This window comes from Phasianus colchicus, chromosome 13, assembly GCF_987193195.1.
Source record: "Phasianus colchicus chromosome 13, bPhaCol1.hap1.1, whole genome shotgun sequence".
Classification (NCBI taxonomy): Eukaryota; Metazoa; Chordata; class Aves; order Galliformes; family Phasianidae; genus Phasianus; species Phasianus colchicus.
In genome coordinates this window covers 15,641,393-15,667,460 of record NC_143448.1, presented here as the reverse complement: position 1 = coordinate 15,667,460, position 26,068 = coordinate 15,641,393, and the positions used below count along the sequence as shown (strand labels likewise).

Here is a 26,068-nt window from a genome sequence, read left to right as displayed (position 1 = left end):
GCAAAGAAGCCGGTAGGGAGAGAGACATTTTTACACTCTGATTTAGAACAGGATCGAGCTATTAATCGCATCATAAATCGAACTAATCAAAGTCTGTACAGAACTGAGCTGCTGTTATTGTAAGGAAATAGCCCTTCATCTGAGTACAACTGTTTTCCTAATGATTTTTAAATGGAAATATTATTTCATAAAGTTCTGGTGGGCAGCTCCTTGTGACAATTCAACACAGGTTGGAAGCTGTAATTGATTTAAGCAATCTGAGCTTCCCCTCTGCAGTGAGCTGCTCTTCACACTTGAGTAGGGCCATCATTTCACCTGGTGTGACGCGTCCTGCCCTTACGCATACTCATGTGTCAAAGTACTTCCTTTACACAGGGCCCAGCTGAGTCAATCTTTCTTTCTCATTCGTGCTGAAAGTTCTGCTCACGGTTAAATTTGGTAAAAGACAGCAAAATGTGGTTGGGGATCAAATATGGTTTCTACGCAAGAGAAAAATAAGACTGTTCGCTCGTAATTATTTCTGTTCACTGCTTTCTGTTTCCAAAAAGTTCTTAGATCTCTGAAGCGCTATGTTTAAGATATGTCCCTAAACCCAGAAGAGAAGTTCAGAGGAGACCGACCCTCCTGCTCCTCTCTGTAACTCCCTGCAAGGAGGTTGGAGCAAGGCAGCAGTTGGCCTCTTCTCTCAAGTAACAAGGATGGCATGAGAGGGAATGGCTTGAAGTTGGCCAGGGGAGACTCAGGTTGGGTATTAGCAAACGTTACTTCTTAGAAAGAGCAGTGATGCAGTGGCACAGCTGCCCGGGGAGGTGGGGGAGTCACAGCTCATGGAGGTGTTCAAGGAACGTGGAGATGTGGTGCTGAGGGATGTGGTCAGTGGGCAGATGGGATGGGTTGACAGTTGGACTTAATGATCTCAGTGGTCTTTTCCAACCTTAATGATTCCATGATTCTACGATTCTATGATAACTAGGTAGACTTCTGTAAGGATTCTTGTGGCTTCTGAGAGCAAGTTTGAGAGTGCAATGCTACCTGGCTGTTTTCCATCTGTCTGCATAAACCCCCTGCATGTAACTGGCTGCTGGGTCTGGCACATGGGAGAACAAGTGGTGGACTTTTACTTGCTTTGGTTTACAGATGCACTTCAGAACTTCTGTATCAACAAGTATGTGACAGTGTGTGGAACCGAAGCAATTCAGTGCAGGATTTGGAAGTGCATTTGAAATTCTTGTGCAGGTACAAAAATGCCATTAGCAATGTTACAAGCACTGCTTATTCTCAGAATCTCAGAGGATGTCTCAGCCCTCACTTGGTAGAAATAGAGGCACAACTGCACATTTTGTAAAGGGGAAATGAAGGCAAAAAAAAAGAAATAACAAAATCCTCTGTCCAAAATTGAAAAAGAAACTTGAGAAGGTGGTGAATGTTAGATTAAAAAAAAAAAAAAGATTTTTCTAGTTACATGTGAATGCAAGATTGCCTTCTTAGTTCATTTTAAATGTCCTGAAGATCTGCTCTTTCTTAGGGAAGATGTATAAATAATGTCAGACAGTAACAGTCAAACATTTTTATATGCAATGGGGAGTTTTGCTTTAAATATGATGCCACAAAATGGTACTCCATTCAGCAACTTTCTCTTCTGTGCCCCTTCTCCCAGTGACATTTGCTTATGTACCATCTCTTTGATGATACCACTGCTATCCTTCAAGCACATCAATACTGTGACACGCTTCTCTTTTTTACCTTTCCCCTCACTGATTTGGATGGCAAAAGCCATCTAAAAGTTCACCGATCAGCATTAGGAGCAGAGGCTATACAGCTGGGAGGAAGAGACAATATTCTGCTAGTGCTGTTTTTTCAGTGTTTTGGAGAATGATATTAAAGGTCCATTATTAGGAATTGATTTCCGGGATATAGTGGAAAATGGGAAGGCTTTGATAGTATTCTGAGTTGTGCTGCTGAGCAGGATTGGAAATTTATTTCCACTGCTCCACTACTTTCTAGAAATAGAAAACAGCATGAGAAAACAGAAAAAAACCAATGGAGCAGTATTTTAGATCTCCAAAAGTTTTGGAGGGGGGAGGAGGGGTGCAAATATCTGTGAGCTGGTTAACTTCATTATTAAATTCAGAAGCTCACTGAAATATAGTAACTCCCTTGTTCCTGTGCCTGTGCAGACCAAAGTTCACCTGGTTATCTTGTCACTCAGCCTATTTACATCCACCCTGCTGTCCGCTGCAGCTCCAAATGCCTTCAGCATTGCTGTTCAATAGTGTATGCATAGATATTTCCCTACAGGTGTTTAAATGATTATAATAAAGCTATTAACAATAAAATAAGATAAAAGAGATGGTTTGTTTTTAGGGTTACAGAACCATGTACTAAACTGCATCATACAATGTATAATTTTGGCTCAGAACCTGCTGTCTGTGTTTAAGTAAAATTTCCATTTAACACAGCAAGGAATTCAGTTTACACTGACAGAGATTCTATGTGGTTTTGGTTACACTGATCAGATTCCATTTGCTTTTGGTTCTTTAACCTTCCATCATTTTGGTATAACTATGGCATTTGTCCCATTTAGTAATAGACTAAAATGACTATTAGCAGGGTTCCACTGCAGTACTCTTGAGTACTCCAAATTATTAATATAAACATGATTATCAATAATTATATTATTTTATTTATATTAATATTCTGAGTAAGCAATAATTATAATTATTTGTATTAATTATTTAAATGATTCCACTTCTTTTCCATCAATATGCTAATAATTCTTAATATAAGTCATAAAATATTCTCAAGCTTCTTTTAATTAGCTTTTTTAATGGTCTTTTAGGCAGTTTTCGGTTGTGGGGGCAGTATTTTTATTTGCATTTATTTTACGAACATTTCTGAAGCAGCATTTAGAAAACAATATGGGCCAAAATCTATCAAGCTCCAAATTTAGACCAGCCCTAATGCTTCACTTACTGTTTTATTGGAGCCCAAGTATACAATAAAATTATCACTTCCTTAAAAGCTGCTTGTTTTTTTAATCCCGTCAAGAAAACAAGTTGGTTAGTTCTTTAATAGGACCTTGTACTGCAGAATAAACAGAAAATGTTTAAAGATTTCATTAAACTTCCCAAAGCTTATTTCAATGCCTTTCACAGGACAGAGGAAGTTTTAAAAGGTGTTTGGTGCCCTTTCCTTTCAATATTGCTTACATTCCAGGGAAATCAGGAAGCTGGGAACTTATCGCCTTCATTACACAAAGTATCTTGAACAGAAGTCTCTTGTTCATAAAAACAGGAGTGCAGGTTTAAAAGGTTAACTTCTCTGAATCGCTAGGATTTACTACTGATTTGTTTAAAGGTAAATATTTTGTAAATATTGTAGTAAAGCAAAATTTTAAAGTCATTCAGTTGTGTGAGAGCCTCCACCATTGCGACTTTTTACATATGGACACCTTTTGTTACTGACTGCCTCTTTATGCAGACAGGTCTGAGTCTGTTCTGTTTGACAAATAGAGGAGCTATGAACCTGCAAGACCAGCGCTGGGAGTAAGGACTGGCCAATGAAATAATCTCTCTGTGTATGAGAGCAAAAATGCAGAAAACAGCCACATTTTATCTTTTTTCTGAAGTTGTAAGTGAGAAGTGAAGGCAAGCCAGTGCTCCAAAATGCACCTGGTAGAACTTTCAGCCCTTTAATTCTGATGGCTAGAAACTTGAAACCTGACTGTTCCATATGAAGTGGTACTTGCATCAGTCTTGGATACAAACATTAGCTGCTAGGGTATGTTTTGATTCTCATTCAGTGGGGTATTAACTCTATATTTAATACTATAAGGTAAAAAAAATAGTGGGTGGATCCATTTAATATTAAGTTTGAAACAGAACTTGGATCTCGCAATATGCTGTGTTACAGCAGCACCGACATCAATGGAGAATGTACTTCAGAAGCAGCAAAAGACCTCTGAGAGAAAATGTGCTAAAATGTGCCACTGGAAATTGTAATGATGAAATGGTTTGTGTATCTTTTTTAGAAATGAATTTTAAAAGTAGCAAACTTAAGCCATTGCAATAAAAAAAGAAGCCATTCCATTTTGTGACACCGGCCTGAAAGTTTTATAAGGTCTTAAAATGTAAGAAAGGATTTCTACAGGCCCTGAACATTTGGTAGAAAAATCTCAAATCCTGTAAACGGCACTGAGCCAACTTCAGTTGGTGCAAATAGTGCTGGAAGAGCATCGGCACATTTTGTGCTGCAGTCACCTGCACAAAACCGCAGGTGTGCTGTGGTTACCAAAATGTACAGTGAAAATGCAGGCAGCCTTTTCTAAGCTGAGTTTGATTTTGTAGCATGAATAGGCTTCATGGCCATAAGTGAAGTGATAAATTCATTGTGTAGGAAAAGATCTGATTTTGAGTCAGCTTTGACATGCAGAACGCTGTGCCACAATCCTAAATATTAGTTATTTTAATTACATTGGCATAAATGCTAGAGGGCAGGGGATGAACAAAACTATTGGATTTCATGGGAAGATTTCAATAAAACACAAAGGGAAGAAGGGGTGTTCAAGAGTGGGAGTGATTTTGTGTGAGGTTAATTTTATAATGACTGTGGGCAGTGCACACCTTTTTTTTTCCTGCCACGGATGGCTGAGAACTGCCATGATGTTAACCACACCAAGGAAACCCACTCTCAATAAATTAACCATTTTGGATTTGGCAAACGTAATTTACTGAGTGTCTGATCAAACTTAAAGTTAGCTTTCTTCTGGCAAAATGAAACACTTCCTTACATTTGTGGGGGTTTCGTGTTTGTGCCTTTTTATTACTCAGGGTTCACAAAAGTTGTCACAACTAAAACTGTTCTTAACTTCCTTGAACTACTCTGTCAGTTTGTCTTAACTGTGGCTATGGGCGACAATCTGTAGGACAAGGCACTCAACATGTTCCTCCTGTCAGTGTCTTGATTTTTTTGCTGAAATTGCCAATACTGGAGGTGCTGGATTTCATGGTGTGAATGCTCACGGGCTGCTCTCTGGATGGAGGCCAAAGGAGCAGTCTCATGTTTGCCAGCAAGCGGCCGACAGAGGGGAACAACTTCCAGTTGCTCTCAGCCTGGATAGGTTTTAAACAGACAATCTAAATGTGGAGAGCTCATTAGCTTGATTAATTCCCAACCATCCAGCTTCTGGTCAGTAATGTAGCTTTTTGAAATGTGTTTTCTCATTTTCAAATGAACTTCCATACAGATTCTAGAGATGGCCAAATGGAGTGACACAAGAAGAGGGCTATTACGTGCTAATCATTTCTCCTCATACAGAGGGGGCCCCTGGCATATTGCATGCTGTCAAAAAATGAAATGGATTGGTTTGGCAGACCTGAAGAGCTTGAGCTCATTCACTGGTTAGTGCATCTGAACACTGCTGATGTGGACCTGCACAGCCAGCAACGTGAAGATATGTCTGTTCAGCCTGAGCAGAGCAAGCCCTTGATTTCGTGCCTTTTTTCAGGCCCTTGGGCTCTTCCTTTAATTTACCTGCAGTGTTAATTAGTGGCAATTAATACATGGATGGAATGATGGATTTGATGCAATCATCTAATGTGTTTTAAGGAACTAGTATTAAAAGCAGGTATTTGGTGTTCTGGGTTAATTACTGAGATAGTCTTTTTAAACATTAAATAGTTTAAAAACTAGGAGTGATAAAGGTAGGTACCCACAGTTTAAACAAATTCTATGTATTAATGCCCATGTGTTTGTGTGCATCTGGGAAGGTGGAGTCAAACTGAGGGCCCATCATGCCTGCCAGTGGTTTTATCTGAAGCTCACTGTAAGTAAATTCATTTACAATTTACTCAGTTTCTTACTGAATAAAATAATTCCTAAAAGTTGCAGTCTATGTTTGCATCAAATGGTGCTCACACAGATAGCCTTAATGTGAAGTTGCTGCCCTGGGATGTCAAGGGCAGAAAAGGGCAGCTTGGGGAGGAGTCTGCAGAATGCTTGGACAGCCAAACTGGTGATGGGAGGCAGCTCCTAAGGCTTCTCCTTGGATGTATGGCAAATCTTTTCCATCAGGCCATTACTGCCTTCATGGAAAGAATCAAGCATGTTGTCTGCTCTCCAAGACATGCATCCTGGTGCAGGCATTTCTTTACACTCCTTTTGTTCTGACATAGAAAGTGAATACCACAACTTTGCTGAGATTATGAGGCATGGAGGGAATAGCTCCTCAGCCCTTCCTGTGACTGTTGTTTGTACTTGAGTAGTACAAGCTACAAGTCTGACCCTGAGTGTGTTTTGTTGTGAAACCAGGGAATTAATTAGTACCATTTATATATTGAACATCTTTATGCAATTCAGCTGGGAACAGAGCCCTTAATTGGCAAAGATTTCATAAATAAAGATTCATAAAGTGATTTAGAAAACAAGCAATTAGGGATCAAGGTATACTTTTACAATTACTGTTTCAGAATATAACCTCAAATACCTCCCTATGCAACAACTGGAGCACTATTTAAATTAATATGAGACTAGATTTCACTAAAAATGGCATATATCAGTAACTTCAGCATGGCAACATCTGCTTCATACAACTCCACGCTGGAAATGCAGACTGTCTTTCCTTTCCTTAGCTCTGCTTTTCAGTTTCAGACATGTCAATTCAAAAATAATTTCCATTGCATTCTTTTTCATAGAAATCCCAAGCATGGAAAAGTTAGATATATCTGAGCTCCAGACTTTTTTTTCTAAGATAATCAATTAGGATAAAAATACTTAAAATACAGTCCAAATGCAGTGTTTCCAAGATAACCCACACATTAGGATGACTCTCTTTGGCTTCTAAGGCTACTTGCTTACCTCTGGGGTCAGTGCATTGTTATCTGAAGTCTGACTCGACAGCAAAATATGTGTGAAACCATCTTCTTTCCGCACCACAATGTCCCTGAACCGGCAGTTACTTTCATTTTGACGCACGCTGTATCTCAGTCTCTTATCGAAGACATAATCTTTCTCCCCATCTAGTTTCCTTTTCACAGTGCTGTGTAGATTCAAGCTTCCATTGGCCAGAGGAGTACCTTTCAGATTGAAATAATCAAAACATAATTATGCCCATACCTTCAAAGAAATTGACTCATACTTTTTATTAGCTTAAACATAACGTGACATTTTACAATAGCCTCTATATGATAAATTTGGTAAATCAAAAGTATGCCTGTCTCGTCAAATGTGAGCTCAAGCCATTCTTATTATTCCTTAGAGCTTTACATTCCAACTTTTTTTTTTTTTTTTGATCAGACAAGCACTGGCTCAAGTGAATTACAGCATGTAGGACTGGTACTCCATATGGCATTCAGTTCTACTTTGAAGATGAAAGCAGTTATATCATGGTCCTTATCACTTCAGGATGATAACTGAATTTTGTACAAAATTCTAATTCAGCTTTGGATGAAACTTGACAAATTTTGTCCATGTCACAACTTTCAAAGTTATATTTGCTTCCTTTCATGGTGATCAAAAAGTCATTACAAAATGGTAATTTTAACACAAGTTGTCTCTTGATGAGCATCTCTATGTGACAGTAGGTAAGGGAAGTTCTCACTGAGCAGACAGGTACCTCACCTGGCATTCTTTTCTCTGCCCATTTGGTTAGCGTTAGAAGTTGCTGTCACTGCTGTGACCCCAAGCTTTTCCTTATTACATTTTACAGTCACAGTAAGCTGACTTTCACCTATGATATTAATATTGGTCTTTGTACTCTGAAAGGATTAATGCTGATGCTATTTTGGAAGGTATCCAGCGTTAGGGAAAAAATGGAACCTTGAAAAGAAAGATAAAGCTCCTCCTTAAACACAAATGAGAGCAATAGCAGTTTATTCTGTCAAAGCAGTTTATTCTCTTACACTTTGTGTGACCTATATACTATTACCTTGTTCATCCTTACAGTTCTGTTGTTATAGGCAATATATTGGGACACTAAGAATATCTTTACAAGATGTTTATGCAAGATTCCTTTTCTAATTACAGGTTTCATGCTATTGGTATTAAAAGGAAAGCAGGGACAGGTTGTTGAGGAACAGAGATTAAAGCCTCTCTATTCATTGAAATAGTTTCAAAACTTGTTTCAATTTGGTGATTGCACAGGTGACTGAACATTTGCAGTGGCCTGTGGAATCACTCACAGTATGTGAAATGCTGATATATATACTGCAATTATCACATATGATGCTAAAAATATGTAGAGTGCTTATTAGTATTCAACTGCTGTGTCATTTGGCTTCTTCATATAATGAGTGTGCACATGTGTACACATTTATCTACATGTAGAAAGGCACATTTGTTAAGAAGTCTGCTACTTCACAAAACTCTTTCTAGTTACATTAAGAGATCCCATCCGAAATATTGCCCTATTATATTACGCAGAGGATTTAAATGGTGAAGAAGTTAAAAGATCAGAGGCATGAGTGAACATGAAGTGGACGATGTGTCGGAGTTAACTGTACTGATAGCTGGTGTTTAAGGTTAAGCCTTGCCTATTTCAAATACAGATGCTAAGAGAATGGTAGAAGATTAATTTGCACAGATGATCCAGCTCAACCAAAAGCCTCATAGAAATATTTTCTTTCATATTTTTATGTTGCATCCTTCTTTGCCTGAGGAATGTGTTCCATTTGTAAATCAAATATATGATGTAAGAAATGATAAATTTTATCATAGTATTTTAACTGTATGCCAGCTGACAAAAATGTAACTGGGGTTATGCAAGATCTAAATATGAGAGGAGCATACGTGGAGAAGTGTCATTTCCAAGGATGGATGGTTAACAGAGCAACATACAGTGAGTGAATTGTCTCAGTGTATACAGAGCATCCCAGTAATCTTGCTTAATCTGATAAACTGGACAAAATGATCGGCAAAATCCAAAGACAAAACTCGAGTGAAATCAGGCCCATTTAGAAGGTCTGTTGTATGGATGTGGTGGAGCTTCTGAAGGCTTGCTGTAAGGCATCCAACTGCCTTTGCGAGAAGTTTAATAAGTTAGCACCTGCTGAATGCACACAAAGGTAAACAGTAGCGTTGCATGCCAAGATGAAAAATGACTGTGACAAAGGAAGAAAGAGGCCGTCACCAAGTAATCTGTCATGCATGTGAAATAAATTAAGGATGTCACAAATTAACTAAGGAAGCTTTAGGTACTTCTAAATGTAGTTTACCAGCTTAGGAGGGACTACATTATGCTCAGTCTAAGTACAAATAGAAAGCAGAAAATAATCCTTCCTTTAGTGGGAGTTTAATCTAATTATTACTTTGTTTTTAACTACTAGTATGACTTGGGAAGGTATCTAAAGATATATTTAGAAGAAGTTTCAATATCTTTAAGGGAAATTGGGATATTCCCAGACTACTGGTGCCATTTCCAAGAATGGCAATGAAGGATGCTATTTAAGATACATGCCAAGCTTGGCCGTTTTCTGCAGTCCTTTCCCCTGGTATCATCCCTGCATGTCGTGCAGGAATATTGAAGGTTCATCCTTCGTGTTTCCTTCAGTATTTGACTGTGGACCTTTTCATGGATTTCTCTAATCCCTTTTTGAGCCTGTTGATGCCGTCTGTCTCCTCAGCCTCCTGTGGTCTGAGTTTGAGAAGTTTAGTAACCACTGCAGAGAGAAGAATTTTCTTTCATCTGTGCTTTTATCTGATGATCCACCAGTTTCACTAAGTGGCCCCTAGTTCTGCTGTTGAGGGATTTAGGAAATGACAGTTCTGCATTTATTTTACTGGAGGCCTTGATGATTTTGTAAACTTTGATCATATCCCCTCTCAGCCTGCCTCTCCCCACACTGAAAACTCTTTTAGTCTGTAATCCGCTTCACCACTTCAGTCGCCTGTCCCTGTGCCATTTTTCGCGTTCTGCTGCCATCAAAGGAGAGGAAATGCAGAGATATTACTGTTACTACTGCTGGTACTAGAAGGTGCCTGAAGACTCCAGACTGTTGTACTAGGAGCTGCAGAAAACAGATTAGCAATTTAGAATCTAAGAAGATAAGGTAGACCAAGAGTAGGAAAGGAGAGATCTGGTTCACCTTGTAGGCTCAAGAGTACTAAAACTGGTGCCAGGGAAGGGATGGGAATAATGATGTTGTGGCAAGAAGGTCTGGACTGCTCCTTTTATTAGCAGCGTGCATTTATGTTAAATGAAAAGTTCCATGCGTTTCATTTTTTGTAGGTGAGATAAAACATGTTCCTTTATTCTCACTGGTAGAACAGTTTGGTATTCCTGTCAGCCCAACAGCCTTTCCCTGTCTCTTTTCTTGTGGGTAATGGTTAATACTGTACATAATAACAGTGTTCTGGTGATAATTTACTAATAATTTCAGACTTCTCCAGCTAAGGGAGCATCTGTAAGATATCTAAAAGCAATGAGCTTTTATCCAAACTGAGAAAGCAAGCATATTTGGCTGTCTTTTACTGCCAGTACATCTCCAGAATAAATAAAACTGAACAAGCTAAAAAAACAAGAGGAAGCAATGACTAAGTTCATAGAGAATATTTAAATCAAGGGCACCATGAGACTACAAAGATTTCTGTAATGGAGAAAAGCAGTGGTTAGTGATACATGACAAGCAAAAATTCTTCAGCAGATGGTACAGAAATAGAGCGATGTAGAAAAGGAAAGAAAATTAAAAGGGGATGTTTCTTGATGCTGTCAAGAAACCTGACAAAACAATCACTCGCAATTACAATGTATGGAGAGAAATAGCAATGTGATAACAGAAGACAACAAATGTCATCAGAAGGAATGCTTTTGCTAGCTCCTGGGAGCATCTGTGGATGTTCTCCTGCAGAGATTTTCAGCATTTTCCAATTTGCAGACCCTTAAATAACTGCCAGTAAAGATGACATTGCTCTCCTGATGAGGGGAAGTGTAGATGTCAGGAGAGAGGTTTTGATATAAAAGGGCTCTCCCAACTTCAGCATGTGAGAGTGCCATCCCTCTGTGATGCTGTATATAGAATTCTGTGCATACATCTGTACATCTGCATTCATCTCTCTGGGGTAAATTGCTTGTTTGTGAGAGTTGTATCTATGGTTAAGCAGGAAACAATTACCCATAGCCATGTAGATGTATATACACACCAAACATCTTCATCTCTAGAACAACTGAAAATTTCTAAATATATTTTCAGTGCGTTCATCCACTTAGCAGCAAGAGAAGGCTGACATTGATTTGGGCTTCACATAGGCAAACTCAAAACAGACACAGATGTCTGTTTGGTAGGATGCTGCCCGGGGCTGCCCAGGAGCCATGGATTCCAAGAGCCAAACCCAGGCCCTCCCGGCTCCGGGAGCCCTGTGAGTGCTGGTGGGGCACGCCGGGCTTTTGACTTCCAGACTCGGTGGCAGACAGCCCAAAACCTCTGGCACAGCTGGCTGCCTCCGAGCTCGAGGTGGGAGACCCGCCAAGCAGACAGCCACAGAACTGCAGGTCTCGGGGGACAGAGCGTGGGGACCTTGGCTTGGATTTGGAGAAAGTTTTGAAACCCAAGATGTTTGGAAGAAAACTTCTGTTATTCAACACATGGGCATTTTTCTCTCAAATTTTCTTCATTTGTAATTTGTAAAATTTCAGGCTAGTTTTAGCATGATGTCTGCCCTGCTTAAAATGATACTCGCTGGGCATGTGGCAGGGTTACACTGGCATCTACTGTGAGTGTGAATGCTGGGGGAGGTCAGTGAATTGCAGTAAGTTGTGCCAGATTCTGTGATCTGACATTTCAAATAATGCAAAATTCCGTATCAGGAAACATGATTTCTCAATTTTATAGGGCAGCATTAAGAAAAAAGGCTGGTGTTTTTCTTTAGAGCCTTTTTCACTATTGCTGCTTGCTCTGGATTTGGCACTCTCATCTCTCCTCTTTGTAATTTTCCCCACTATGCATGTGCTGGGGATCACAGAGTAAGTCTGGAGGGATTTCCTACTGTGGTATTGCCGCTGGGTATGGTTTGTTTAGAGGACCGGATTGGGAGTCACAGATCTCCTGCCTCCAGGGAGGTCAGCAATGCAAGAGCTGCGTGCATCAGCCACGAGGCAGGAGCCCCAGCACGGCCAAACACGGGGCTGCTTTCTGCCAAAACTGAGTGCTCACAGGGGACACTGCTTCTATGTTCTGTGGGGACAAACAGCATCTCGTTTGACCTTAGAGTTCTTCAGTTCTAGAAAGAACATCTACATATAGGAATCTACATATAGGAATCAATGCTGTGAAAAGATGCATTTTGTAACAGAACTTCCTCAGTGAATAACATAGACTTTTTAGAGGAGCACCTTACTTTTTAAGCAGGCTCACATGAGCTCAAACTGAAGAGGCAATCTGAAGTGTCATTGGCATCATCTGGGCTACTTACACGTTTACAGCTGACTGTACATGCTAGTGTATCTCTAATGAGATAGCTGATGTCTGCATCACAAGCCCCCAGCCATTCTAAGATGTAACTAGTAAGACTGGGCAAGGCAGCTCTGCTTCCCAAAGCAAGGAGAGTTTTTCAGGTCGCTGGGAGAGTGAAGAATGGAAAGCTGGGTGTTATGATTTATGTTGACTTCTGAAAAGTTTTTGGCCGGGAGATTCACAAGAAGCTGTTAAGGAAATGAGCGCTATCATGGGCTATGGAAAGTGGCTAATAAAAATAAATAATTGGAACAAATGGTTACTTTTCATCATGTCAGATGATTAGTAGTGGCTGCCCCAAGGACCTGCAGAAGGATTAATTTATTTAATGTACGTATTAATGAACTGAGAAGAGAAGTATGAGAGGAAATTTTGAAGAGAATACCAAATAAGTAGAGTAAATACTATGAAAGATTTTGAAGAGCTCCAGTGAGTCATAACAAAAAGGTGAATTGGCAGCAGTAAAGCAGATTAAATGCATAATGAAAGGAATCATACATATAGCTGTGCTCTAAATTAACTGCAACTGGAAGGGAAAAGTAACTAAGAGCAACTGTGTATCACTCAATGAAAACCTTTATGCAGTGTGTAAGAGCAGAAAAAAATAATACTCAAAAGATTGTTTTGCTACTATATCAGTAAGCAGTAGGAAATCATTTGGAGCAGCTCCTGCTGTTTTTAAAAGGTATTTGAAAAAACACACACACCGAAAGCAAAGGTCAAAAATAAGTCCATGAAAGCAACAAAATAAAGAAATACAACCAAACATTCTAAAAGTTGATCTTATAGGATGTCATGTATGGAAGTTTCTGCTACAAAGCATCATCTATGCTGTGGGTTATATAGGCTGAAAAAAAGATAGGACGTAGCTAGATAATGAGAAGATATACAGTTGCATTAAACTGCGTAATACGTTACAGAGAACATAAATTTCTGCTCTCTGGTAGCTTATTACTTGTGAATTAAGCCAGTCAGTAACTATGATTAGAAATAAACTTCTCCTATAGTCAAATCATCTAGTTCACTTCAAGGCTGTCTATCTTCCACTAGAAAATGTCTTGCAAGTTCTGACATTTCTAGTCAGTGCCAAAGGTGAGAGTCTGGAAAGTCTGATTATTCCTCAGTACTGAAAAGCATTAATCCTGAAGACCTTGAATGTTACTCTGGACACACTTACGAGGATGTGTTAGCGAGAGTGGTATTATGTCATAAAATGATTCTGATCTTTGTAGACCGCTAGGTCTGTGCACACACAACCAATCAGTGACTTGGCACTTGATAATATAGACGAACATAATTTCATACCTCAGCCGTCGTTCCTACTACATGCCTTGTCATCATGTCCTCGTAAGAACTTTACACTGCAGTGCCATGCAATACAGCCCACACCGTTTTGCCTCACTCCATAGAAAAGAGGAGGAGAGATACTAACTGAGGAAAATACCGTAAGGAATTGGGAAGGAATGTGAAACTTATGTGCTTCACACCATATCTCTTGTGTAGCATGACAATCACTATTCCAGGAGTGGACTTTGCAGTTTCTGCAATTAACCCCCCCTCAAAAGACTGTAGTTGTTGAAATCACATACCAATTCCGTTCACAACAGGCGATTCATTACTAACTTCCAACACGCTGGGCAAATTTTGTTCTCCTTCATGATCATTTATATCCATGTTTTGCTGTTGTGAGCCATTCCCAAAATGTCTAGAATCCTTTTCATGACTGCCATCTCCATTCTGCAGACCATTCTGTGGCTTTTTCAGTGGCATGATCTGTAAACCGCTGGGAGTAGTTCGGTAAGTTACAGTTTTAGCAGCCCTGTCATTAGCAGATGCTGGCTTTGCTGTGTATCCTCGTTTCTGTTTTTGTAGAGAAGGATTAATTCTCTTCCTTTTGTGTGCTGACCCTTTTGCCTTCCCAGATTCAGAAGGTCTATGTGATATTTTCTCAAGAGATGACCCTCGGCTTTCCCGTAAAAATTTTGTAGTACTGGTCTGTTTTCCATGTCTCGATCGCTTTTCTCTACTAACATGTAGTCCATTGAACTCATCAATAAATTCCTCACAATGTAGGAGATGATGTTCAGGTTCCCAAGTATCTTCATTGCTTCCGTAACCTTTCCATCTGATGAGATATTCCCATTTGCCCTTCTTGTTCTTCCTTTTGTCTACAATCCTCTCCACCTGAAAGAAAAAAACAAAGAAGTATCATATTAGATATAAAAATACTTTGGTCGTGAGAAATACGTTCTTCGTTGGCAGCTACAAAGGCCTCCTTGACACTGTAAAGCAGCTTTAGTATTCATGAGATTCAGCCCCTACAATACAGTGCCTAAAATCTGAAATGACTCTGACACTGAAAGCCTACCCAAGCTGGCCAAAATGCAGCAGCCTATTTTACTGATTAAAACTTATCTTAATTTCATAGGATGCAGTCCAACACCATATTCCCATTGGATCCTATATGGAGCATGCTGACTGCTGATGAGAGTCTAATTGGTGTGTGTATAAACTGCTTGACATAGCATTTAGGAATTGGAGTTACATGTTTCTGTTTGACAAAGAATTCTCATGAACAGACCTGGCAATACATGAGAGGAACGCAGTGGCCCCAGCGGTATTTTGACAGCAAAGCCTTTCTCCCTTCTAAAAATGTTAGGAAAAGATGTAAAATGCCTGATCAAATCTGATCTGGGGACCTGCAATAGCCAATGTGGAAAAAAAAAACAAACCAAACCAAAACAAGGGACAGCCTGAAAATCGTGGTGAAGCCATGATTTCATTGAAAATGTGTTGTAAAATGAGTCTACTTTTGTTATACTCCTCAGCTATCTCTTGTTTGAAAGAGCTAGCCAAGGCATCTCCTGCTATACCGTTGCTTTCTGATCATTCTCCTGAACCCACACAAGGATTATGTACCTATAAATGCCTTCTTCATGTCTTGAAACTATCTTGAACAGAGAACCAATTAGAAAAAAATGTCTCTTTTCATTCCTGCACAAAAGGACTACACTGGTCTGCCATCTGAGCACGTGTTAATGGTATCATGTTGTGGAAAAGAGAAAGTACAGCTGAAGAAATCTTTGTGCTACCTCAGCACTGGTAACAAGTAGGGGGAGAGTGTATATGGAAACCCAAGCACAGCTAGTGATCTGTGTTGTCTCCTTAAAGAAACTGGAAGAGGTTTGTTCACTTTAGAGAAGAGGGGAAATGTAACAATCTGAAGTGAGTTAAAGATAGATATGCAAAGAAGATAGCTGTGATCCATGCTCTGTGGACTGGACAGCAGGTCGTGGGTTTAAATTGCATCAGCTGTAATGCAGATAAGTCATTAGGAAAATCTTTGTGATGGTGAGAATGATTAAGCATAGAAGAGATAACTTTGGGAAAGTAGAGAGGGTTCTAGAGCAAACAAGTCTGTTAGAAAAACACCTGCCATGAGCAGCCCTTATTGGAAAATGGGCTATGATTAGAACACCTTTTGTAGTCTCTCCCAAGTTTTGTTTTCTGATTAATTGTTTTTTTTTTTTTTTACTTCTTGAAAATGTGACTTATGAGGGGTAAGGATGCCACCAGCATAAAAAAATCATTATTTTAAAACAAAAGTACTGTTGTTAACTTAGGAAAAATAAGCACATGGATAGCTACTGTATTATTTTTCATTGCTTGTCAAAGAAAAATCATCTCATATAAAGAACAACAGTGGAATCTGTGTGGAGCATTTAACCTTGAAGAAGGGCAATCACCGTGGTGTATGTAATTGTTCACTTTAGCTCCCCTGTTGGAGCAAACCAGCGGAATAATTCTGTCTGTTCACTGGCTGGAACTGTACATTCATAGAAATCGTGGTGGGTTCCCCAAAGGAGTCTAAATGTAATTAGTTTCTAAACATTATACTCCTATCCCAATTCATTTACATGGGAACAGCACTAAGATATCTGTGTCTGAGTCAGAGTGGACAGCTTTCCTCCATCTCCTGGGCACTCGACTGCAGCACCCAAACAACTCATCCTTGTGCTGTCTTGCACAGTGCCTCTCTAGAAGCAAAGCAAGGAATCATCTTTGTTCTGAATTTAGCACAGTCCCCTTCAGGATTGCTCAGTGTGGCAAAACAATTAACTGAAGGCAAGTTTGAGATCATTTGTTTGAAAAGAAGAAGAGTACTCAGAAAAAAAATGAACTGGCACTTTTCTGTTCCTGTTCGGAGACTTTCAGCTGTCAAACTCATAGACGTATGATCTTTATAGTGAGCAGCTGTTCAAATGATTCCTGCCTTTAAAATACTCCTTGTCCTCCTATCTAGCTGGTGAGACCCTACATCAAACTGTGGAACTCCGTGGTGGCCACTGGTTGTCTGTGGATTTGTTACTTTAATTACTACAGCTCAGTATAACAAGGAGCAACGCACACATATATAAATATATATAATGGGGAAAAAATTAAATAGCTGCAAAACTCAGTAGACCACAGCTATCACTATTGCAAAGTAATTCAGCTTAGCACTCCTCTGTAAGAGCTGCACAATGCAGGCACTTCCCTCCACTTTTATTGAGGAGCTTGTATTGGGAACAAACTGCGTCAGGTTAATGCTCTGTCAGAGCAACTTGGGTCTCTGCATTCTCCCACTTGCTTTCCAAAGGAAGAACCTCAGAAAGGATGCCAAATAACTTGCCATTTTCAGAAATGCATATTAAAACAACTCTTCAAGCTTACCTTTTTTCCCTCGTGGAGATATGGTTAAGTTTATCCAAACTCTTTACTCATTTGCACACTGTTGTGCTAATACAAGGAGGGAAAGTGAAGGGAGGAGGTTCCTTGGAAAGCGTTTTTTATTTTGGAAAGCACTGAACTATTTTGGTGATGAGGCATTATGAATTTCAATTAAGAGGATGAAAGGAGGAAAAACATTAGTAGTCTTTGTTTCTGGAAACAAAATACTGGCAATGGAGAATGTGATTAACCAGTTCAAAACAACACATAGTGAGAAGTATTTATGAAATTGGGTCAAATTTAATAAATGGTTTCAAAAAATTATCCAGTAAGCAAATATATTTGGGAAAGACTAAGCATTTCATGACAGCATTTTCAGAACAAAACTATGAGGGTTTCACTTCAAATTTAACTGAACAAAGAGGCACTAAGTAAAATATATACAAAATGTTTTGTTTCTGATCAACCCCAACTCTGTAAGGAGTTCAGTTAAAATTAAATAAAAATTAAAAAAAAAATGCAGGCTGATCCAAAATTATTGTCACTGAGTTTTTCGGTCCAGCCACCATAACCACTGCCTTGACTAATGGTGTACACAAAGTCTGAGTAGACATTTGCCTTGTTCTCACTACCATCTTATTGCTTGTTCCTAGATGCATTTGAGGGTGGCATCAAACATCCTTGACCTCTCAACATGGTCTCTTCTCTTTCTCAGGGCTTTAAGTTCTCCATCAATTTTTATCACTGTTGGAGTACCACCGTGTTCTTTCACTGCATACAGTGAAGTGCTTCAGTGTAAGCATAAATATCAGTTTGTTATCCACACCTGGTACAGTCTGTCCCATTTTCCTTATATTCATGGTCCACAGTAATAATAAACATAACTTAGAAAATATATTAAATGATATATATTCGTTTTAACAGGTAATATATAAAGTAATAACCTTTCTGCATTGACTTCAGGTTACACAAGTTCATATGAGTTTTCTTAATGAGAAATAATTCTGTGACAGCTAGTGATTAATAGAAATAATTTCATCCCTTCCTAGAACAAACAATGCACAGTCTTGGGAATATGCAGAAAACACCTACGGCTTCACTGTCTGATTTTCCATTTTCCCCCGTTCTATCTTTAGTGAGAACTCAATAAAATCTTCCTGAAAGTGACCTTGGTAGTTACACTTTGCCAAATCTCTAAATTCAGTATATTTGGTTGGAAAACCAAGTGGTTACATCTAATAAAACTGAAATGAGTGCAGACAAAGTGTAACAGAGGGGTATCACAGTTAAGAGAGTGCTAGAACTGACATATACCATTACTTGCCTGGAATCTCTGTCTCTGTCTCTACTAATTCTGGAGACTTGGGGTGCTGATATGTTACTATATAGGTATGTTTTAAGAGGACAAATAGAAGAAGACCACAGAGCCTGTGCATGTGCATTTGCATCAGATTCTCTAGCTTCCAAGTAAACTTAGCAGTATTCACAATGGCAGAAATGAAGATAAAGTCATAAATGAACTCCTTTTGTTTAAATAATTTACATTCTAAACTTAATGTGAAATTTAAAATATCTCAATTGATTACAGTGCAAATATGAGGAGCTTCAAGAACTTTACGATATAATCTAGTGATCAAGAGCTTATACATGCTGAGCATAATATACAGTTTCCTCCTTCACAAAAGTCTCAGGGTCAAACTCACCCAGTGAACCACACAGTGTTATTGTCAACTTAAAGAAAAATGTAGGCCAAGTTAAGAAGGGTGATTCCTCCTGAAGTATTTCTGTAGATAGATGTGTAAAATCAGAGCACAGCATACTCATCTCACAGTTCACAGGAGCTCTGCAGAGCATCCGTAAAAAATCTTTATGCTCTCAGAAAATACCTTCCAGGAGGAGGTATTTCAGCAATTTCCAGAAAGGTTTGGAATACCACATGTCTTCTTAGTCTCTCCAAAACAATTACAAGTCATCCCTTCTTTGTCAATGCATATCTATATAAACAATTTAAACTGTAATCTGTGATGTTCAGATGGTCTCTTTTAGCATACAGTACAGAGCGTGGACTGGTTTCAAGACACACTAGAAAAACTGCTTCTCATTACTCTGAATTACAGCACTCATACTGTTTTATATGTTGTTTTTTTTCTTTGGAGGTCTTTGTCCCATGTTGTGCCTCAGGCTGTTGGAAGGGATATAGATGGGTGTTTGAAGAAGGCGCCAAGAAAGGCAGTAAGACTTCTGAGAGAGATAAATGCCATCTGATTCAACATGTTTGTTTTCTAACAATTCATTACTGCCCTAACTACCTCCTTTTTCTTATCTTCTCTTTAAAAAATAATGTATTCATTAGTTCTGAATCTCTTGCTTGCTTGTATATATGATGTGTTTCTCTTGTAGTTTTATTTATTTTCTCAAAACCTGCTAATTCAGAGCATTTGTTCCAGATGTATGAAAAATATGGGAAGGTATCTTCTGAAAGGGTTAGTTAGAAAAATAATGGTGGAATTAATGTTGGGTGTCTCTTCAGATCTGATCCACCACTTTAAAACAGGGTAAATCCAATCAATGTACCAGCTACAGATGCTCCCCAAGAATAAACTCATATAGTTACCTGGAAGAAATGAAAGCAGAAGGTCTACAGAGTCATAAAATAAATGGGAAGATGTCCCTCTTCACAGGTAAAATATCAACTGACATCTCCCATGAAGTTCAGTGCACACCCTACCCTGCTCATGTCACAAAGACACTGCTTTTTATTCTCTTCCTTTTTTCTTTTTTTATGGATTTCTAGCTTTTTATAATCTTCTCAGAATCAGAAGAGGCACCAAGCTTGCTAGTGACATTCTAAAAGTTCCGTATTTTCACTGACACCCATGAGCCTCAGGTTAAACATGGTTGCAAACCACACGTCCTGCAACAGACACACACAGATCTGAGATGGACAAGTACATGGCCTTGTCTTCTAGTTGTGCTCTTTGCAGCCTTCTCCTGTTCAGAATTCACAGTCCTCATACTCAATCTCTAAAAGCCATCCTCCTCTCCCACTGCAACTTTAATGATATCATCAAAATCACTGTCTTTATTAGGATATTTAGGTATACGTGTGCAAACAGTGCCTGTAGTGGAAGTGCCAGAATCACTGTGGCTTTTGAGCAGATCGGAATAGTAATATACATAGGAATCTTCTAATTGTGGAAGGGGATTTTTGTAAGGACCAATACTATCCCTTTGGAAAGGACTAGAAAATTAAAAACTGATGTGGGGACCTGGGAGGGACTTCCTCGTCAACACATGTAGTCCCCGTAGTTGTAGACAATTACATCATATAAACCTTTTCATGCTGGATACGTTAACAATGCAGAACATATTTCTGCCCTGGGCTTGTTGTTGATAGGTTGTGTAGCAAACAGCTGGTACTTCTTGAATTTAATCATTTTGTAAAATGTACTGAAAGATTCCATTTCAAAAGCAAATCAGTTTTCTAAGGTACAAAAGTGTCCTAAAAATAGAGATACTCTTGAGCAGTTGGCTATGGTCATCTTGACAATGCATTTTATGTATCACAAGAGCAGTACTTTTTCCTTTGCAGTCAAACTCTGCATCCCTGCCATCAAAATAATTGTTTATGCAAAGTGCCCGTTAGGTCTGCTCCTCAGTAAATGGTTTAAATCCCCTTCACTTAGAAATGTTAATCAACATATGTGGAAAATCAAAGACCATCGGGTTTTCTGTTTATTTTAAAGCATAATGATGCACTGCATTTATCAAATCAGTGCTTTCTTTTCTACAATAAATCAGTTCCTGATTGGTTTTGAGGGTTCGTGTTTCTTACAGAAGGGAAAGCAAGAAGCATGGCATAGCAAATGTCCTCTGTATTAAAAATTAAAGTCAGTTATGATCAAATGCCCACTACAAATGAGATAGCACAATTGCTTTCAGAATGAACCTGTTAGAGTCCTATTTAGAACACTTCATTTTGATAAAGAATGCTTTTATTTCCATAGTAAAGTGCAGCTGGTAACTTCTACTGTAGTGCTAAATTTGTTTTGTATGTTACAGTGCACACATTAAGTGCAGAAACACCGGGTGTTTTCTTGGTGTGTAGACCAACAAGGGAAAAAATAATGTTGTTCCTATCTACTGTCGTTGAGATTTCAAAATCCAGATAGTGTGCTGTGATCGAGATGTGGATGAATTTTACTTTAAGCAGGACCATTCTTGTGAGAAGAACATTGATCTGTGGCGAGAACTTATGACTAAAAGATGAATGAGAAATCTAAGTGCATAAGACAAAATATTTTGCTAGGCTCCACGAGCTGGCTGTTTTGGGCACATGTATGGCTCTCAGCTATGGCTATGTCATCAGCTGTTTCGCTGCTGAACTCAATGGAATTCACCAATTTTCTAACATCTGAGAGTTTGTGTGTGGGAAGGGTGTGCCCATCTAAAAGAAGAGCTGAGCACAAGCACAGCCTAGTGGGACCTGATTCTGCCTATGCTTCCTTTACACGATGTCAGCAGGGCTATTCCCAGTTTACTTAGATGCAATAAAATCAAAGTAGGAGTCCCTGCAACTTAAATTATAAAATATTTTGGTTTTGTCTAAAAGCAGTTTATAGGTACAGGACTTGAATGGACTCTTAGCAGTGTTATGTGAACATAAAACTGTTCTCTCAGTAAAACTGGCTGGAATGCATTAAAATACTCGAGTTTTTAAACAGATATGGAAATGTGTAAGCAGTATTTAAAAATAAGAACGAATTATCCATTTATGTAAAAGTTGCACCTGAAGTGATTAGAGTAAGTTCATGCTCTGCTTTCTGTTACGTTCATTTGCAATTTGTTCTCCTGTTACCTTGGTCAGTCCCAGCTTATTTTCGTGTTCTGTTGTACCATTTGCTCAGTCTTTTTCTGTACCATATGACTTTCATTCAAATTCATCTCAAGGCCAGGTCTTCAGTTCAACATGTTTACATGCATCCCAAAGCTTAGCCAGAAGTGAAGATTCCACACAAAAAAAATACAAAGGTTCGGCTATAGTACCATATAAATAAATATTTGAACTGCTCTGCTGTACTATCACTCAGTGACTCATTGCTTTATAAATACTGCTTGTAGGGCTGTCATAAAATAAACCACATGTTCTTGTGTGGTAGGTAGAAAAATATTTTCTCATCCCTTTCACAGAAGAGTGGTAGACCTGAGCCACAAGAAGTGGAGCTCAGTTTTGGAGGAGCTGTTTGCTTCGTTGAGATTTCCACAGGTGCTGAGGACATGATTTCCATGTTAGCAGGGGCTTCAGGTGCTCAGGCTTCACCAACTTCATGCAGCGTGATATCTGAGAACTGTTCAAATTGCAGAGCTTTGATGCCATGTAGAAGATGAGAGACACGGAGAGGGTACAGAGTATGGGGGGATGGGGGGCTTATGAGGGACACTGGGCAGTCCAGGTGGCTGTTGTACAACACCAGCTCCTTACTGAAGGGATTGCAAGTTGCACTGTAGAACTAAATTCTGCAGTCATCTTGAAAGAGGACAAAATAATAGCTTAGTAGGTATTTCCAAGGAACTTGCCCCGTACAGCAGTAGTATCTTGGGAACAATGAAAGCTGTTTGTTGGAAAACATGTTGAGTGGACAATGAAGAGCAGGCAGTTACTCCAAGGTAAGGGATGTGGAACAGCAGTTCTTTTGGAGTAAGCTGTGTAATGTGACTGGATGTGTTCTCCAGCTATTGTAATACAGGGATATGCACATATTTTTGAAATGATCAATACATATTTGACAGAGCAGCAACCCTGAAAGAATTCCCAACCTACAAGGCTGGATATGAGCAAGGATGGTATTCATGGCTGAGCCAGGAGGGAGAGGACAATGAAGAATGCTGTCCATGTGCATTAATGTTTGGTCAGGGATGATGAGATAAATCACAGCTCCATTTCATGCTTTTTATCCAAACTAGAATAGGAGGCAACTGGCTTGGAGCATCCATATAGCAAAGGTAGTGACAGCCAAATTTGGGAACAATACCATGCAGTGATGGGCTTTAGAAGGAAAAGGCTAAAAATAGGAGACTTTGTACAATATAGAAGAAGGTTAAGGGGAGATCATTTGAGTAAAAAGCTGCAGTAATGAGAGAAGCAAAGTCATGAAACACAATGATTTCTTTCAGAATTCAGTGGAGTTTTTCATTTTCTTGCTTATACAAATGAAGCTGATGTGATGGTGGAATACAGAAGTGAGCCAAAAAGAAAGAGCAGAAGGAAGAATAAAGAAATGTGCTTTGGGCAGCTATAATGGCATGATAGGAGCACAGAATTTCACAATATCCAGGATACCATCATAACTCCATAGAAAAATGGCACATACCATTTCAAAAATTATCTGTGAAAGGGTATTTGTCAAAAAAGAAGAATAATGCACCATTATCCCTCCAGAAACAGTATTCAGATGATGGTCAGTAGACCAAATTGTAGCCTCAATTATTGCATTGATTTTTAACGCAGATGTAATTTGTGTTCTAGATTTGGGTTTTGTCTGCTGTGAATGTAACTTGCTACGAGTGCCCCTATCTCAGGGACAGTAGTTAGGGCAGTAAGTTACAAAAGCTGCTAGCATTTGTCAGACTGATGCATTTAAACACACCTCACAGTGTGGCTAGTTAGAAACCTGCCTTCAGGAAGTGGGGATGGTGCTGTGCATGGGAGACATGAAGGAGTGAAAGCCTACCTATTGATTTAATATATCAGTGTGATTCAAAGCCATTGCGTGGACTCCCTGGGGAGGATGCTTGCTGTAGGTGGAGGTGAAGGGCAGCAGCACACTGCTTGTGCAGTGCCTGTCCCTGCAGTGGCTCAGACTGACTGCACCTTATGGCCTCCATGCGGCATCGCACCTCAAAACCCCTCTGACAAAGGCAAAGAAGCATTAATTGGTGAGACCTTCGTTAATCCTGGTGGGTTCAGCCAAGCACTGTCTGTACCTCCAGCCACAGTGGTTGAGATAGAATGGAATCCATTCCCGTTCCAATGAGATCCCAAGAAACCACATTGGAGTTTCTCTGGCAGTTGTACAGATCCTGCTCAGAGTGCCTGTGGGATCACTGAGGGGGTTGCTGTGGAGGGACAAGCCACCTCTCTATGCTGACTGTTGCCTTCTCTTTCTCTTGATAGATCACTGATGTGTACTGAGCGTCGGAGTGGACTGGAACTCTGATGGAGCTGAGGAACCATTTAGAAATGTCTGCGCTTGGAGCACTATTGAATATGTAAGTAGTGAATACATTACTGAGGAAATTTTCCATCCATTTGTTAGTCAGATTCCTAACTTGGCGGTTGTCTTAATACCTCAGCTGCTCCTGGATGCATTTCCAGCAATGGTAAAGGAAAGAGCTTTGTTTCCTGTGCCTCCGTAGAATGGGGCACTATATTTTTATAAATGTGGGGTTTCTTAGATTTATTCCCCACATTTGTCTCACTAGGATTAGGCTAGTATATGTTCTCTGTGTGGCACTATGCCAGCCACAAACCAAAGCTGTGAAGGCTGCAGCTGTCTGCTTATTATTAATTGAGAGTTAGTGCTGAGACCAACACACACTGGTGCTCCAAAACTCATACTGTTTTGCAGATAGTTTATGAACAGAAACTTAAATTCACAATTTAGTGCAAGATACCTTTGGGTCACACTTAATACTAGGTTTCCACTTGCAAATGGTTTATGGAATTACAAATGGCTAATAAGTTGTTAGAAAATCTCATGATTCTTGCATCTAATTAATCTTCTCATGAATCCGTGATAGTCTTGAGGTGTTCCCACAGTCATGTCTGACACAAACTACATGTAGTCCAATACTGGAACAGGTGCCCAGAGAAACCATGGAATATCCATCCTTGGAGATGCTCAGAACTTGCCTGAACAGGATCCTGAGTGAACTAATTAAATTGGTGCTGCTTTGAGCAAGGGGCTGAATCAGATGAGTTCTACAAGTCCATTCCAACCTAAATTATTCTCTGATTCTGCAATATATAATTTTGCCCAAAATATTTACTCATCGTTTACTAATTTATTAATTCATTTCCATTTGGAAAAGCAGCTGCATTTGGAAATTGAGTTCTGTTCAATCTGTAGAAGTGGGTGTATGATCTGACTCTATTAGGGTGTTTAGATGTACCAGGCTGCTGGAAGAGAGCTTCCCATAAGCAGCTCTGAACTTCCTCCCTTCCTTGACCCTGTATCACCAGGAATTGCTGACTTACAGGTCAGACAGCAAGAGCATTTTGCTCATGGATGGACAGGACAGAGATGGCTTGGAGGACCAAGGCCAGCTGATCACCAGGTTAAATGGGCATTTTTAATAGTGAGATACATTGTGAAGCAGTTGTCCCCATTTAAAGTAACAGCTGTGTGCTTTCACTGTTTGGATGAGCACTCACTATTTATGGTACGAGCAGAACAAGGCAATGTGTGGTAAACTGGGCTGTGAACAAACAACACACCATGAAAGCAGCTGTATTTCTGCTCTTCATCCAACATGGAGGAAATAAAGACAGTAAGAGAGATTAGTTACCATATATTTACCACAAAGATAGGAGGAATCATGCTAATGAAAATGCAATTCTCATATTTAATCCAGAATTTTCTACAGAGACGGTAAGAGAATTCAGAGCAGAATGCTTTGGTGGGGTTTGAAAATCCAAGCTTGTGTTTCAAGTCCTCCTTGCCACCTCAACCACACTTCCTTATTTTTTATCTGAAAAGAACTCCTCCTCTGTACAGTGATCTCAGACCTGCTGTTGAAAATGGGAAAGGTGCTTTGCAATAACTCCCACGTAAAGAATTCCAAAAAATGAAAAACAAAATGAAGTAAACCTGTTTGGAATCCTAATAAGTAATATCGAAATAGGAAAAAAGATT

General features: G+C 39.4%; 2 protein-coding genes across 21 annotated transcripts in view; one reads left to right on the top strand and one right to left on the bottom strand.

Annotated features, from left to right (window-relative positions):
- Nucleotides 1-26,068, top strand: part of LOC116243858 (uncharacterized) — a 654,784-nt gene that overhangs the window by 46,149 nt on the left and 582,567 nt on the right. For 19 of the 20 annotated variants that reach the window (XR_016470628.1, XR_016470627.1, XR_016470625.1 and 16 more), the window contains exon 4: nt 24,328-24,422. The gene's annotated coding sequence lies outside the window, so the exon portion shown is untranslated. Of the gene's footprint in view, nt 1-24,241; nt 24,423-26,068 lie in introns of those variants that run through there. The other variant, XR_016470630.1, reaches the window with a different exon arrangement.
- The window catches only part of CDYL2 (chromodomain Y like 2), a 55,272-nt gene that overhangs the window by 10,185 nt on the left and 19,019 nt on the right, over nt 1-26,068 (bottom strand). Inside the window, exons 3-4 of the mRNA XM_031615513.2 lie at nt 14,033-14,627; nt 6,856-7,073 (exon numbers count right to left, since the gene is read on the bottom strand). Of these exons, the coding sequence (XP_031471373.2) occupies nt 6,856-7,073; nt 14,033-14,627 (813 nt within the window). The remainder of the gene's footprint in view (nt 1-6,855; nt 7,074-14,032; nt 14,628-26,068) is intronic.